The sequence below is a fragment of the Heteronotia binoei genome, chromosome 10 (genome assembly GCF_032191835.1).
Source record: "Heteronotia binoei isolate CCM8104 ecotype False Entrance Well chromosome 10, APGP_CSIRO_Hbin_v1, whole genome shotgun sequence".
In the NCBI taxonomy this organism is placed as follows: Eukaryota; Metazoa; Chordata; class Lepidosauria; order Squamata; family Gekkonidae; genus Heteronotia; species Heteronotia binoei.
This window is the reverse complement of record NC_083232.1, coordinates 35,807,414-35,822,587: the sequence shown is the minus strand read 5'-3', so window position 1 is coordinate 35,822,587 and position 15,174 is coordinate 35,807,414. Positions and strand designations below refer to the sequence as shown.

The 15,174-nt window shown below is 42.0% G+C and overlaps 1 protein-coding gene across 1 annotated transcript in view; it reads left to right on the top strand.

The window, feature by feature from the left end:
- Nucleotides 1-15,174, top strand: part of PLXDC2 (plexin domain containing 2) — a 346,041-nt gene that overhangs the window by 259,137 nt on the left and 71,730 nt on the right. The window contains exons 6-7 of the mRNA XM_060248395.1: nucleotides 3,901-4,019; nucleotides 8,304-8,403. Coding sequence (XP_060104378.1) covers nucleotides 3,901-4,019; nucleotides 8,304-8,403 — 219 coding nt within the window. The remainder of the gene's footprint in view (nucleotides 1-3,900; nucleotides 4,020-8,303; nucleotides 8,404-15,174) is intronic.

The window sequence follows — 15,174 nt, the reverse complement described above, 5'->3', positions numbered from 1 at the left end:
TTTTATTATCTAGTATCTGGTTAACAAGAATAATGGCTAGGTGACTTGGGCAGGAGCTAGTTGATTCACACCTGCACAGCACCCAAGTGCTTTGGGCAGGCGTTACTTAACTCACTTCACTGTAAACTGCCTGAGTGACTTAAGTGGGAGCTGTGTGAGTGACTTGGGTTGGTGCTTCCCAAATCACTTGCCCACACAGCAAGTGAATGACCCCAGCGTGCAGTATTTGACTCCCTCATCTGCAAGACAGTGGAGTGACTGGCAGGCACTAGCTAACTGACTCAAAAGAGAGCCATCCAAGTGACTTGGCCAGGAGTCTCCTGAATTACTAGACTGCTGTTGGGTAAAAGCTTTGTTAACTGGTATATCTGATTAACTGGCATCCCCAGTGCTAGTTAACAAGGCTTTTAGTGTATTAGAGTTTATTTCAGTTATCTAGATATGTTCTATCTTAAGGTCAGATCACATGAGAGATGTGACCTGACCTACCATGCCTCCCCTCCAGATTTAATGTGTGCAATCACACAAACACACACATCTGCCCCTCGAGCCCCACCTGTACTTACCTTGTTTTAGGATGGGTTAGGACCAGATTAGCTACTGAGAACTTCCCAGTAGCAAATCTCTAAAGCACACGGAGGACACATTTCCTGGCTGTCTAAATGGCCAGGGCTTGAGATAAACCCACTGCGCACATGCACAAGCAGTCTGAATGCTCATGTTGCATGTGTGCAGCCTGAGCCTCTCCCAGCAGCATGCTGTATGATTGCCGTGGCACACAGCAAAAGAGCACCAGCTTTTTCAAAGCTGGGATACTGCCATACCAAATTCCCAGTGTGATCCCACCTTCAGTCTTTGCAACACCATTTTTGTATGCTACTCATCTGAGAATGGTCCTTCACAACCTGGCAACCAACTAAACAAAATGCGGCTGAACAGCTAGGTATACCAATAAGTCTCTTGCTGACATTGTTAGGGTTCTAGAAACAGGGATTGTCAAACACCACAATATATCAGTGGTATCCTGTGTTCAGTTAGGTACGTTGTAAGCTGTGGAGACCCATAGTATGGTCTGTAGTATGGTATATGAGGATCAATCAAAGGAAGAACTTGTGTGAAGACTAATGGGGCTACCATTGTAACTCAGATGCTGCAAAGCATCACTAATGGTTCACTGTCTATAAATTCATAGCGATTCCATTTAGCCAGCATGGTTAATGTCTACTGTTAACGCATTATATTATTTAGCATCCTGTCATGCTGAAAGCTTGCAATAGATAGAAAAGTTAATGTTATGAATAATACATTGACAAAGTGAAAATGGAGCACTTTAAATAAACCTTTCTGCATCAGCATTTCTATAAACATCCGCATAGCCAGTGGGTTGTGGCTAAATGACCAAAGTAATACTATTAGAGTGAGTGAGCAGTTAGTGGAACATGCTCTGTGTGCTAATTTAAATATCAGATGTGTCATTGTTTACATTTAATGAGTCTTTTGATTTATTCCACATTGCAATCTCTTACAGTAGGTGCTTTTCCCCATGTGAAATACGTTCAAGGACTACCTAAATCCCTAAATGCATCAGTCTGTATGGAAACCAGTAGATAGCAGGGGAATGTGTGTATTCTCTGGTGGTAAAGCACCTGTTGCTGTAATAAAAGAAAGTTCCTGTGCCTCCGCTTGCTACTTCCTGGGCAATTTCAAAGTCGGTGTTAATTGTGTGAAATTCCATAAGAACATAAAGAGCTCTACTGTATAAGACCAGATGCCCAGAAAACACAGCAGGGACATGCAGGGCAAAGCTTTCCTCTGTCAGTGTGCACCAGGAACTGGTATCTAGTAGGTCTTATTGAGCCATCATGGTTAATAGCCATTGATGGATATGCCTAAAGAGAGGCAGTGTGGTATAGTTATTACAGGGTCAGACTAGGATCAAAGAGACCTAGCATTAGGGCTTTTTTTGAGCAAAAACGCACAGGAACGCAGTTCCGGCTGGTTTGGCATCAGGCATGTGGCCTAATATGCAAATGAGTTCCTGCAAAAAAAGGCCCTTCCTAGGTTTCAAATGTTTACCATAACCTACCTTTCTTGCCAGTGGGGAAACAAAGCAGCTTACATAATTCTCCACTCCTACATTTTATCTTCCCAACAACCCTGAGAGGTAAATTAGGCTAACAGTGGCTATGATTACACACACACAAAATGCAATTTCAATCCACTTTCAGTGCACTTTCCAGCTGGATTTTACTGTGTAAACTGGCAAAATCCAGTTGGAAATTGCATGGAAAGTGGATTGAAAGTGCATTATTTAGTGTGTGTGTGATCACAGCTAGTGTGTGACTGGGCCAGCCCAAGGTTAAGAGCAAGTTTCCATGAAAGAGTAAGGATTTGAACCTGGATTTCCCAGATCATAGTGTGGCACTAACAACTGCACCATGCTGGCGCTCAGCTTTCCCTTCCTCTCCCAGGAAAAAGTCTGGCCAAGTTGCAAAAGTCATGCAGTAGCAAGTTGCTCAAGTGAGCTGTCTGATGGCTACAAGTTGTGTGGAGGCTGTTGCTAGGTCCAGGCAAGTTGTATGCAGTTATGTTGTCCGATAGCCTCTGTCACACCTGGGTGAGTCATGCAATTTACATGATAGCCAGTTGCCCAGTAGTTGCTGCTGGACCTGGCCTCCCAAGGCTGGAGGGTGGGGAGCAAAGGTGGACTAGGAGGCCAAAGTAGCCCTTTTACTGACAGAAAACAAAGTTTGACCATCAGCAGTGTTGTTATTATCACACAATGGCCACCACTGGGAGCTTTTTTCTTAAAGGTACATGTGATGCTTCTTTGGGGAGAGTTAATCACCCCCATATATTCCTAATAATATATATTTTAGATTTCAGATTTTTGGGCAACCCTGGGTCTTTTATTATGTTTGTAGAAAGACCTGTCTTGTTCATCTATGGTTCCAGTTCCTGAATTTAATTAACCATGTTGGGCCATGTTTATGATGCCAGTTACTTGGAAGCTGAGCATCAAGAAAGGCTTTTCTGGACTTCCCAGAGGTTTGTGGCTCACAACCATTGAATGCTGGACTAGATGGCCTTTGGTCTTTAAATAATTGAACAAAGCAGGTGTCAAGGTGCACCTTTAAGACCAACAAAGTTTTATTCAGAACGTAAGCTTTTGTGTGCTAAAAGCACACTTCTTCAGACGAGGGGATCAGGTCATTAAATAACTTATTGTGAGCATTTCATTGACCAAGACTACTTGTTATCAATTAGTGGTGTTTATACAGCCCAAGTATCTTGTTTTGTGCCAAACACTCCTTCCTTTACACTCAGAGCAGTGGTAATGAAGTAGAGCAGCTGAAAATAACATCTGATCACCAGTGTTCCCTCTAAGCTGAGTTAGTGTGAGCTAGCTCACAGTTTCTTAGCCTCCAGCTCACACTTTTTTTGTCTTAGCTCAGGAAAAATGGCCCCAGAGCAAGCTAATTTCTGCAGCATCTCACAACTTTATGCTAGTAGCTCACAAAGAATTTTTGCTTAGAAGACTTCATAGTTTACAGGGAGTGTTGCTAATCACATAGCTGCACAGAGTAGGTACCATTAATTGTAAGTTACTTGAAATCTCTTGGAGTTACCAGGTTTGTTAAGATAGTGCTCTTGGCTTTTCAAAAAGATTGGTGTCAGTTGCTGTAAAAGAAGAGTTCTTAGGTATATTCTGCTGATACATTTTAGGATATCACCGGTACAGTTAAATGTGCAGTTATGCCTATTTTGTGATAGTTCTAGCAATATTTCTTCAGTTTTTATACTACTGAATTCAGTGTTTGTACTATCTAATATATTTAATGGCTACCTATAATTAACTGCAAAATTTTCTTTGCTTTCTGTCTGTGCTGGAAATGGCAGGTACTGCACTGGTAGTCCAGTGGGATCATGTACATCTACAGGACAATTTCAACCTGGGCAGCTTCACATTTCAGGCAACACTTCTCAATGATGGGCGTATAATTTTTGGCTATAAAGAGGTGAGCTTGTTCGCAGAATGATTTACCTAACTTTTTATTTCTTTCAGTCTAGGGGTGAGTTGTAACAGATTATAAAATATCCACTTTAACTGGCTACCATGTTTAAAATGCTGAAGTTTACTAATTTCAGCCCTTAAAAGCCTGTATAAATATTATTCTTTGAGGCAAGTTACAGAAGAAATTAACGCCATTGCTTTTCTCTCTGCCTCAAGACTATTTTCTATAGCTGTTGCCCCATTCCCCTGCCCCTATCCCATGCAAATGTACTAACTTCTGTAATGCTTCCTGGAAGATTAAATGAATGAAGGGCTCATTACTGCTTAATAAGCAGGCAGAGAATTCACATTAAGGAAACATAAGAACATTTCCTAAATAATTTAGGATTCCTGCATTGACCATTTATTAATAACATGTAGAGATACATGTTATTAGTGAACATTAGTGCTACTTATGCAAAAACTAAGAGGCAGTTTAAAGCCTTACAATCAGAGCTACTCTCAGTTTTGCTGTATAAAGACAGATGCAGTGCTTCCTTTTGTTCAAAAAAAAGTGGGCTGTTGCTTTTACTGTTTACACAATGGAATTTTTATGACATATTAGTAACAGAAACTAAATTCATTTCCCATTATAATACACTTTCTGGGTGGCTCTGCATGTGAAATTTTATTTGATGTTCAGCAAAGCAGTATTAAATGGAGAGATGTTTATACAATAAGCCACTGAAACTGCTTGAGAATATCACTGTGTGTCAGGATATTACTGGTTTCTTGCCTGCAGTGAACTAACAATGAAGACTTTAATTGGCTTATGCAAAGTAAATTTGCTTCTGCTGGTGATTACCAAAGGTACACTAGAAAATGTAATTTCTTAAACACTTGTGAGGAATTGATTAACAGATTCATCAGACCTTAAGTACTAGACAAAAACCAAGTTGCACTTAAATTTTCTCTTCAAGTCCCTCTCCCCATCTAATTGTTTCTCTTCCAGGTTGGGGGGGGGGGACTGTTTTGCTACAGAGAATCCAAAGAGAACACACTTGGAATTAAGCCAGTTTCTACAAGTCTGACAAATGCATGCCCCACTAGTGTAAAAAAGATGTCTATCTGGCCATCATTCCAGAATCTCTGTAGTACATCTGCAAAAACTTGCCTGTTCCCAAAAGGCAGTTTCAACAACTACTTTATTTTTGAGGAATGTCCTTTCCATTATATGGAGCACCTTAAAGGCTTTAGATTCTGTTGCATAGTCAGTTTGAAAAGTCCACTAAATATGTTATTAGCTATTGTGTAAAACAGTGCAATCATAGACATCTAATAATGCCAAAAAATATCAAAAACGAAATGTCAACCAAAGCAGAACACAGAATTACAGAAGCAGAAAACAATATAGTAAGAGCAGGATAGCATACACAATAAACAGATTATATAGGTCATGAACAGTGGCATAGGCTACGGTGCTGATTAGGGATGGGCATGAATGCAGAAAATGCGGTTCAGTTAGTAGTTCATGGTGTGCCCAGTTTGCGAACTGTGAACCATCACAAACTTATACCGGCCAAACAAACTGGCAGAGCTCTGCCATAGCTCTGGCAGAGGTTGTCCTTGAAAGGGCAGCTGCTGTGAGAGCCCTCTCCAGCCCCACCCACCTCACAGGGTGTCTGCTGTGGGGGAGGAAGGTAAAGGAGATTGTGAGCCGCTCTGAGACTCTTTGGAGTGGAGGGCGGGATATAAATCCAATATCTTGTTTTGTGATGCAACAGAATGTGCCCCCCATGGCTAGAGGCACCAAACTTACCTACTTATCTACCTACCCTCTGAGTTTGGTGAAGATTGAATATATGGGGTCCAAGTTATGCCACCCCCCTCCCCCCCCCCCAAAAAAAGAAGGGAAAATGACAAACACAGGTTCAGGAGTGTATAGAATGGACCCTGGACAATCTAGAGGCAGGGAAACTCCCCCTGATGCTCCTCTACATACCCACCAAGTTATATGCAGACTGGACTTAGCCAGCTCTGTGTCACCAGAAGCCAGCAAGCAAGATGAGCTGCAGGCTTTTCAGGACTCACAGCCAACAGTTGGTGCAGAACCACCAACACCCTCCTGCCCTGATTCAATAGGTGAAACTCATTTGGTTGTTTCCAGCTTTCCAGTATCACTTGCAACCTTAGAGCAAGGGTGACCAATAGTAGCTCTCCAGATGTTTTTTGCCTACAACTCCCATCAACCTCAGCCAGCATGACCAATGGCTGGGGTTGATGGGCGTTGTAGGCAAAAACATCAGGAGAGCTACCGTTGGCCACCCCTGCCTTAGAGCATTGCAGACAGAGGGTAAGAACAGAGCTACGGGAGAGATGGCAAAGTGCACACCTCCTGGCCCAATGCCAACTGCTTGCTGATAGCAAGATGAGTAGTTGCAGGATTTTCCCAAGCTACTGGCTGCAAAAATGATCCTGCTGTGTAAGGGTATAAAAACCAGCCAGGGGAGATTGTTAGGCATGGATACGTGTATGATATACACTCAACCACCAACCCTACCTTGCCTGATTTTCTGGAACCTTGATTGTTGGACTGAACAACTTTGCATTGCCTGATTCTTATTTATTTATTTTATTTGACTTATCTGGTACCTGATACTCCAAGCCTACTAGTCAATATACCTCCTCTCCGAAGACTATTAGCAGCTGTTGGTGTCTGAGCAGTGCTAACAAGTCTGTTGCCTCTGTGGAGAGCCCTAGGAAGACATCAGTTCAGGGGAAGGAGGCTAAGACCCCTCCTGATTTCTGCTAAGGCCAGGCCCCAGTGGACTAGCAGGATGGGTTTGATGCCTGGGGACATTAGCCTGTGGCACCTGGGGGACTGGAGGACTTCTTCCCCCACAAAGAGCACTCTGTGCACCCACTTTCATAGTGGCACAGAGGTGTTCACAATCAGAAAGGTATCAATGTGGGTCCTCAGTTAAGGCACCCAGTAACTAAGCCCCTCTGCTCAGCATGAGCAGATAGACAGAGTGGCTCAGAACACTGAGTTCACCTAACACCCAAGCTCCAATAAGGAAGAGGAGTTCACAATAAATGAACATGCTCTGGTTTCAACAAGTTCCCTGCCTCTCTAATTGCCAACAGTGGAGAGGATGCAGAGCTAAGCTGAGGGTATATATAGCATTCTGATGCCATAGAGCAGAATGGGAACTCTGTTATTTGCAGCCAGCAGTGCCTGTTAAGCTTCGGAGGGCCCCTATTGGTGTTTCCAAGGTTGGAGAGTTCTGTCCTGCCCCCATTGCTTTGAGGTTTTGTAAATGTTTAATTAAGCAAAGATAGTCTGTTTGGAAATGTATCCATTCACAAACAGCCATGAACAGCATGAAACTTCATGAAATATTCATAGCAGTTGCCCTGCCATAAACCTTGCTTTGCAAACCATGAAGCTGCCAAAATTTGGAACAAACTTTAGTTTGTGAGCTGGTTCATGCCCATCCTTAGTTCTGATGCCCTGTTAAAAGCACCTTTGTTTTCTGTTCTATTACACTAGAGTCCTATTTCCTTTATACAAATGCAGTCCTGAATAGTTCTGTTTTACATAATTTGCAGAAGTCTGGGAGCATCCTTAGACATGCCATTCCACAAAGTGGGAGCAACCAGAGAGAATGCAGATGCATGGGTAGCTATTGATCTGCAGGCCAGTACCTTCAGAAAGCTTTGCTCAGATGAGGGTCCAAGGCATAGGAGGCCAAACTGTGGCTCAGGAGCCACATATGCCTCTTTCACACATATTGTATGGTTCTCAAAGCCCCCACCACTCCATCAGCTGTCTTGGAGAAGGCATTTGTCTCTTTAAATCACTTCTCCAAGCCAAGCCAGCCAGTGGCTTGGAGAATGCATTTAAAGTTAAAATTGCTTTCCTTCTACCTCTCCCTCTCTCCTCCATCTATTTTCCTTCCTTCCTTCCTTCCTTCCTTCCTTCCTTCCTTCCTTCCTTCCTTCCTTCCTTCCTTCCTTCCTTCCTTCCTTCCTTCTCTTGAACATCTGACATTTATTCTGTGTGGCTCTTAAGTTAAGCAAGTTTTAGCAGGAGGTCCTTATAGTAGGCCCTGTAAGAACAGCTGTAATCTCTTGGAGGATTGGCTACATCAGGGGTGTGTGGCCTAATATGCAAAGGAGCTCCTCCTCCTCCCTGAGCATATGATCCCATGCTATGAATTCTCTTGCAGTATTTCCTTGCTTAAGAAGAACAAATACAAAGTGAACAGATATCTGTATGGCATTACCTTTTTCTTTTGTCTTGCAGATTCCTGTATCAGTAACACAGATAAGCTCAACCAATCACCCTGTGAAAGTAGGGCTGTCAGATGCATTTGTGGTAGTCCATAGGATCCAGCAAATTCCCAGTATGTAATTAATATACTGCTAATGAATGTAGTATGAATTGGGGGGGGGGGGGACAAAATTAAAGAATCTGAAAAGGTGTTTGAACTAAACAAAAAATGTGTCCGTAGTGTCAAATTTGCTGATTTTAATGTAATTTTATTTGGTTTACAATTTCCACTGTGACTTACTGCCTCATTGTTTGTCTTGAACTGATAAGCAAAATTAAATTGTTAAACAAGAAAGAGACAGCCTAATTCTGTATTCCTTAGGTACTCCATTATACCTTTCAGAACAGATAATTTCATGGGGCAAACAAAGATTTGGATCCATTGGTGCTTCCTCTTGCATCAGGGGAAGACTCCTTAGACAGGAGAAAATTACATCTTTTAGCAAAACCGCATACAAGATTATTATTGCATGTGGTTGGGAGATACACCTTGCATACGTGACCCACTTTGGCCTAAAAAGATGCTAAGCTGTTTAAGGGGAAAATCCCACTTTATACTACAACTCAATCCTAAAGATGCTGGCTTAAGTTTTACACTCAGTTTCAGGAACATGTACAATCCAGGCACAAATTAAAAGGGATTGTTGATACGATGATGAAGCTTCTAGCACAAGACCTTGAGCAGGATGGAACAAGAGAAAATTTATTTAGTATAATAACACCAACGAGCAGTCGTGATAGTATCTAAAGTAATAATTCGCCACATTTTAGAAAACCCACCACAGATGGTCCAAGCACCAACATATACTGTGTAATGAATTCCATTCAAGAAGGGGAAGGCTAGAGGCAGGACTGGCTTTAGCTACCTATCCATGTAGTTCCCAAGGGAAGGTTCAGGTGCCTAGACAGCCAAAACTCAGTTTCAAAATATGCTGCTAGTCCTACTGTGACTGTATGAAACTTTCTATCAAAATAATACCTTTTATTTTGTTTATGACAAAAAGTTCTTTGCTATTTTTAAGTCCCCCCTCCCTTTGAGATGCCAAAAACTAAGGTAGATATGCTAAGATAATATTAAAAAAATAAAAGTATAGGGTGCAGTAATTTGCAACTCTCTTTCTCTGCCTCCCTCTCTCAAGGGAGAGCCAGTTTGGTGTAGTGGTTAAGTCTGCAGACTCTTATCTGGGAGAACCGGGTTTGATTCCCCACTCCTCCACTTGCACCTGCTGGAATGGCCTTGAAAGGCCATTCCAGCAGGTGCAAGTGGAGGAGTGGGGAGTCATAGCTCTGGCAGAGGTTGTCCTTGAAAGGGTAGCTGCTGTGAGAGCCCTCTCCAGCCCCACCCACCTCGCAGGGTGTCTGTTGTGGGGGAGGAAGATAAAGGAGATTGTGAGCCGCTCTGAGACTCTTGAGTGGAGGGCGGGATATAAATCCAATTAAAAAAAAAAGTATTGGGTATAGTCACAGCTCTGTTTGTAGAAAACTAAATATTTTTAAATTCCATAAGTATGTCAAACTGTACAAATTTATACACTAGTTTGGTTATAAATTATGCATGTTATGTGTTATAGCAGTAAAATAAGTTTAGGTTTGATAAGAAAGAATATATTACACATATTTCCTTTTCCAAAAAATGTCTGGATTTCCCCCCCAAAAAAACAAAAGGGGGAATCAGTCTTCCATTGCTTCAGAATTGCTAGAAACACTATATTTCTATGATGGAATTGTAGCACTTAATGTGATTTGAGTTCACTATTGGTGCACAAAGTGCTTAAGAAAATGTCTTTCACTAAGTCTAAGGCACCCTGTCCTATTCATCTAATACATTATCAATACTGTATTAGCTCTTTCTGGAATCTCTGATTTCTTGTGGAAGGGGTCTTAATAGAGGAGGGGGTAACTGAGCACCCTGTGATCCCAGACTTCAAGATCTGGTACTCCCACTACCATTATGAATGCTTAATGGAACATAGAGGCATGGCTCCGCAAATTAGCTTTTGTTGAATGAATAGGAAAAATAGGAAAAAATATCCATCGTTTCTCCCATCTTTGGTTGGTGTGGGCAAGTATGCTCAGGGATAGCTAATCTGCATTAAGTGATGTTGAGCATACACAGTATAACTATTGATCTAAGCTACAGTATTCTTCATAGATGGATAAACAGTGAGACAGTTTACTGCCTGTGTTGTAAGAAAGAATCAATTTAAATGATTGTCTTAGAGATAAATCATTCACTCATATCGTCATCCTCTTAAAATTGAGATAGATAGGAATATAACAAACGTTAAGCTCACTTGACCAATAATAACTCAGCGAAATCAATTACTTTGGATGGAGAGCAGAATACACTCTGGTTCTCTTGCAAAACTTGAAAAGGTAATACTTTTGAGTGAGTTTTACCTCTAATGGTATGGTATTTCCTAAATGGGAACAACCCTGTCCCTGTCACTTGCATGTACCTAGGCATTGAAGTGCAAATACAGACTTTCCAGGGGAGGAGTTCCCTTTTCCACCCCATGCCACAGCAGAATGAATGATCCTTGAAGCTCTTACATAGCCATCATATACACCACCCCTACTTACCCTCTTCCTACCCCTTTGATGTGATCAGGGCTTTTTTTGTAGAAAAAGTCCACCAGGAGCTCATTTGCATATTAGGCCACACACCCCTGACACCAAGCCAGCCGGAACTGAGTTCCTGTGCGTTCCTGCTAAAAAAAAAAAGCCCTGAATGTGATCTAGTAAGCTGTTACCTCCTGATATGTGCTGAGTAGCACTGAGAATGTTGAACTTATGTCTGTGATGTATCTGTACTTGTAAGACTGTGATCAATTCCTTACTATCTTTTGTCCTAGTCTCGTGCTCCTTTTTCCTGTGGCTCTTCTGCCCAGTTTTGCACACGCTGCCACAGGGCCACAATTTACCCCACCTCTTTCCCAAGTTCCCTCTGCTGTTTCTGGATCCTGGTTTTCAGAGAATCCTGAAACCACAGAAGGAGCTTGGGAAAGAGGGGGGGGGGGACAAGTCATGGCCCCATGGCAACATGTGCAAAATTGGGCAGAAGAGCCGCAGGGAAAACGACAACAGAATCGTGACAAAGGCTAATGAGGAATCAGTATGTGTATTGATCTAGACTCTCTAGATCATGCCTATGCTTTCAGTTTTTAGTAGACTATCTGGGCTGATGATAAAGAAGACACTATTGGCCAGAGTCCAGTGTCAGAATGCTGTCATTACTGATGCTTATGGTTTGCAGTGTTGCAGTTCTGGAGTTCTTTGTTTGCACAGGACACTTTTTGTGATTTGTCTTAGGGGTCTGCTATTAGACCTTATGCTTAGGTCAGAGCCCCAGGGTAAAATTGGAGAGAGGATATTTTCATCCTATGATGCTGCAGAGTCCTAAGGAGGAAAAGAGGTAGAGTTATTTATTTACTTACTTACTCCATTTATAACCTGCTTTTCTCTCCAATAGAGACCCAATGTGGCTTATCTTTCCTCCATTTTTTTCTTACAACAACCCTGTGAGGGAGGTTAGGCTGAGAAAGTATGTCTGGTCCAAGGTCACCCTGTGAGTTTGCATGGCACAAATGGGGATTCAGATCTGGGTCTTCCAGTTACTGGACCAACACTCTTAACCACTGCACTACCTTGGACAAAACTAGGAAGCAAGAAGGAAGAGTAGGGTTATTCTATGCCTACACAAACTTCATGGATTGGTACATTTCATCAAAGAACTTTTCCTGCACTCTGGGATAAAATGGGGTTATGATGAAGATTTGATAGCAGATTTCCTGGAATTGGGGTTTCTCCATAGAATGTTGTGTCAATCTCACAGTGAGGAGCATTATAAGAGAAAACAAGACTATAGTGTGGTGCTTCACTGGTTGGTGAGTTCCACAGGATTGCTCCAAGATGTGTATGCCAGAGTTTCTGCAAAAAATCATGACATGGTCTTTACTCCTAATAAACTGGTTGGTGGTAAAATGCTGCCCCTGTACAATTTAGCAAGAGAACATCATGCAACTTTTTACTTCTACAGCCATGGAAAGATGATTAACAGAGTAGAGGTGAAAGCAGTTATCAACAGAGACCAATCCTATTTAGGCATGGCTCATGTCCCTCATTCCACACTTCTCAGGCAGTTGTTGCAAAGAACTACAGCTAAGTCCACAGCCAGTCCATGCTATCGGTGAGGAGGACATTTGGCCAACTAAAGCAGCTGTTGGATCCTAAAAACCCCTCATTCAACCTAAGCTATGTCACAGGTTGGTGAGGATAATGGAAGAGGAGAGAATGGTGCAAGGCAGTTTGGGTCCTTATTGGGCAGGAAAGTGGTATATAAATGAATGCAATAAATAAGGTATCTGCTTCAAGCATCTTCTGTGACACAGAACAAATTTCAGAGGGTGCTTGATTAACTTGGAGGGGAAACACACTGATGTCAGCAGCAGATATTTGTTTTCCTTGGAATTTTTGTGAGTCAATCTGGTATCTTCCTTCATTAGTTTCCAAGAAGCTGTGTGTAGTTCAGTGGTTCCTTGTCATTCCAAGAGTTTCCAAAAATTCCCAAGTGCTGCTTCTCTCCCATGGTGTTTCTACTGGGCAGTGATGAGGGAGTTGGTGATATGGTAAGACCTTGTCCTCCAATGGACATGCTGAAGAAGGCTGGAATATCAGCCAGGGCCCTGGTGAGAGTTGGGGGAAGGCATGGTGGTGGTGAAACGAGAAATTGGCAGGTTCAGCGATTGTCTGTGAGGTTCAGTGATTGTCTGCAAGCCAATTCCTGGGTTTATACATTATCCACTGTTAAAATAGGTCATAGTTTCTCAATGGATCTGAAAGATTTATTTTAAGTAATGTAAATTAACAAATTATACTTTTCAAAATATTAAAAAAGAAAACTTTTTTTAAAAAATCAGCCAGCATGTTAGGACTTAAAAATTCAGGTAAATTAAGCTAAGTAGTTAAGCATTGAGCCTTTTCTTTAAAAATGAGAATGATTGTCACCCTGGCATCATAGATTTCTAACATTCATTTCTCATACCATTCCTGACAAGCACATTCAGAATTCACAGAATCATGCCAAACCCGCATGCCCTGTGTTAACCTTTGCTAATGACTGAACACAGAAAGGTTCGGCTGAAGTGCCAGTGCCATCATTTTTATTTATGTATTCATTTGCTTGCTTTTTTGGACTGAAGAACCTGCCTTCTTTGGGGGAAACAAATTAAAGCCTCCAGCACTGGCAGGAGTTCATTTCAAACGCATTCCCTGAATACTTTGACTTGGCAGGTGCATCATATGAACAAGTCACTGTGGAAGAATAAATCTTCCCCTCTTGGCAAAAGAGGTACTCAAATCCAGCCCAAATTAGCTTAGCCTCTGAACACACGTTTTAGTTCAGCTTCATTTGGAACACCAGACAGGTATCAGACCTTCCACGATGGATATCACAGCCAGAATCTTCCCAGTAATTCATTCAGAACGGCTTGGTGGTGGTAATTTAGTCACTTAATAGGATGTTACGTTCACATCTGAGCGAGAGAAAAAGACCTTTCATCACAGAGTTTAAAAGAATCAGGCCTAAACTAAATAACAAGTTGAGCTAATTGGCAGTGACACTGCTCGGCCATGGTAAAAAGTCAAGCTGAATAAATCTGGGGGTTTGTCTGTATGCCATATCCTGCCAATATGTGCTTATGAAATAAGATAAGAACACACGGTTCTTCTGTTCTGGGTTTGGTGAACTTTGCCACCATGCGGCAGATATTGCTCCTCTAGTTTCCAGACAGCGCAGCACTGACTCCTTTGTCAAACACAGTGATGGATCTTATATGCTGGTAATGGCAGAACAAATAGTCGTGATTTCAAAAACAAACTATATCCCTTTGCTTTTTCACTCAGACCATGATCACTGCAGGATTTACATGTATTTTGTAGGAAGTAAACTATGTTATATTTAATATTTCTGTTTATTAAGATTATAAGTATATAGGACAAGAGTCCCCATTGTGGTGTCTGTGGGCACTATGGTTCCCACCAACAGTTTTCCTGGTACCTGCCAAATGTTTTTAGAAGTTGGGGGAGGGGGCACTGCACAGGGGGCTGCCTCCAGCAGCAGAACCCCTAGCACTGGCCCTGATGAAGATGTGAGTTCAAATCCTCATTGGCCATAAAATAGTCCACTAAACCACCTAGGGTTGTTGTAAGTACACAGTGAAGGAGGCGGAGAGAACCATGTTTGCCATCCTGAGAGGAAAGGTGGGATAAATGTTGTAAAAGACCCCAGAACTTTTTTTTGTAGCTTCTTATTCCAGATTCTTGGGTTGTGGGAGAGAAATGAATAGGCATGGAAGGAAAAAAAGATCTTCCCGAATGGGAATGTATACATTTTTTTAGGGTTATGAACTTTGATGAGGTTTCTGCTTACCACACACTTTTATGAATATTTCTAAGGCATTATCATTTGGCCAAAATCCCTCTGCAGCTGAATGAGCCTCTGTTTTGCCATTTGTTTCTCCATTGTGGAATGGGCCAATGTTTTTGGCTAGATTTACTTTGGCCTTATAAATTGTGAAATACTTATGGTTGGGCTCCCAAGTTAGGAGACACTTAGTCAGCTCTTTTATTGGCTGGTTCCATGCGTATTTTCCATCTTACACTATAAAACTGGGCTTCTCTGTGTGAGGTCTGGCAATCCATAATAGCTCTAATACTGCTATCTTCTCCTCCTCTGGCTGTCATTTGGAGTTGTCTGGCATCTCTACCATTTCCTCTCCTCCACCTCCTACATTGTGATCAACTATTAATCTAGTCAAGGAGTCTGCTTTCCTGGCCTGCCACC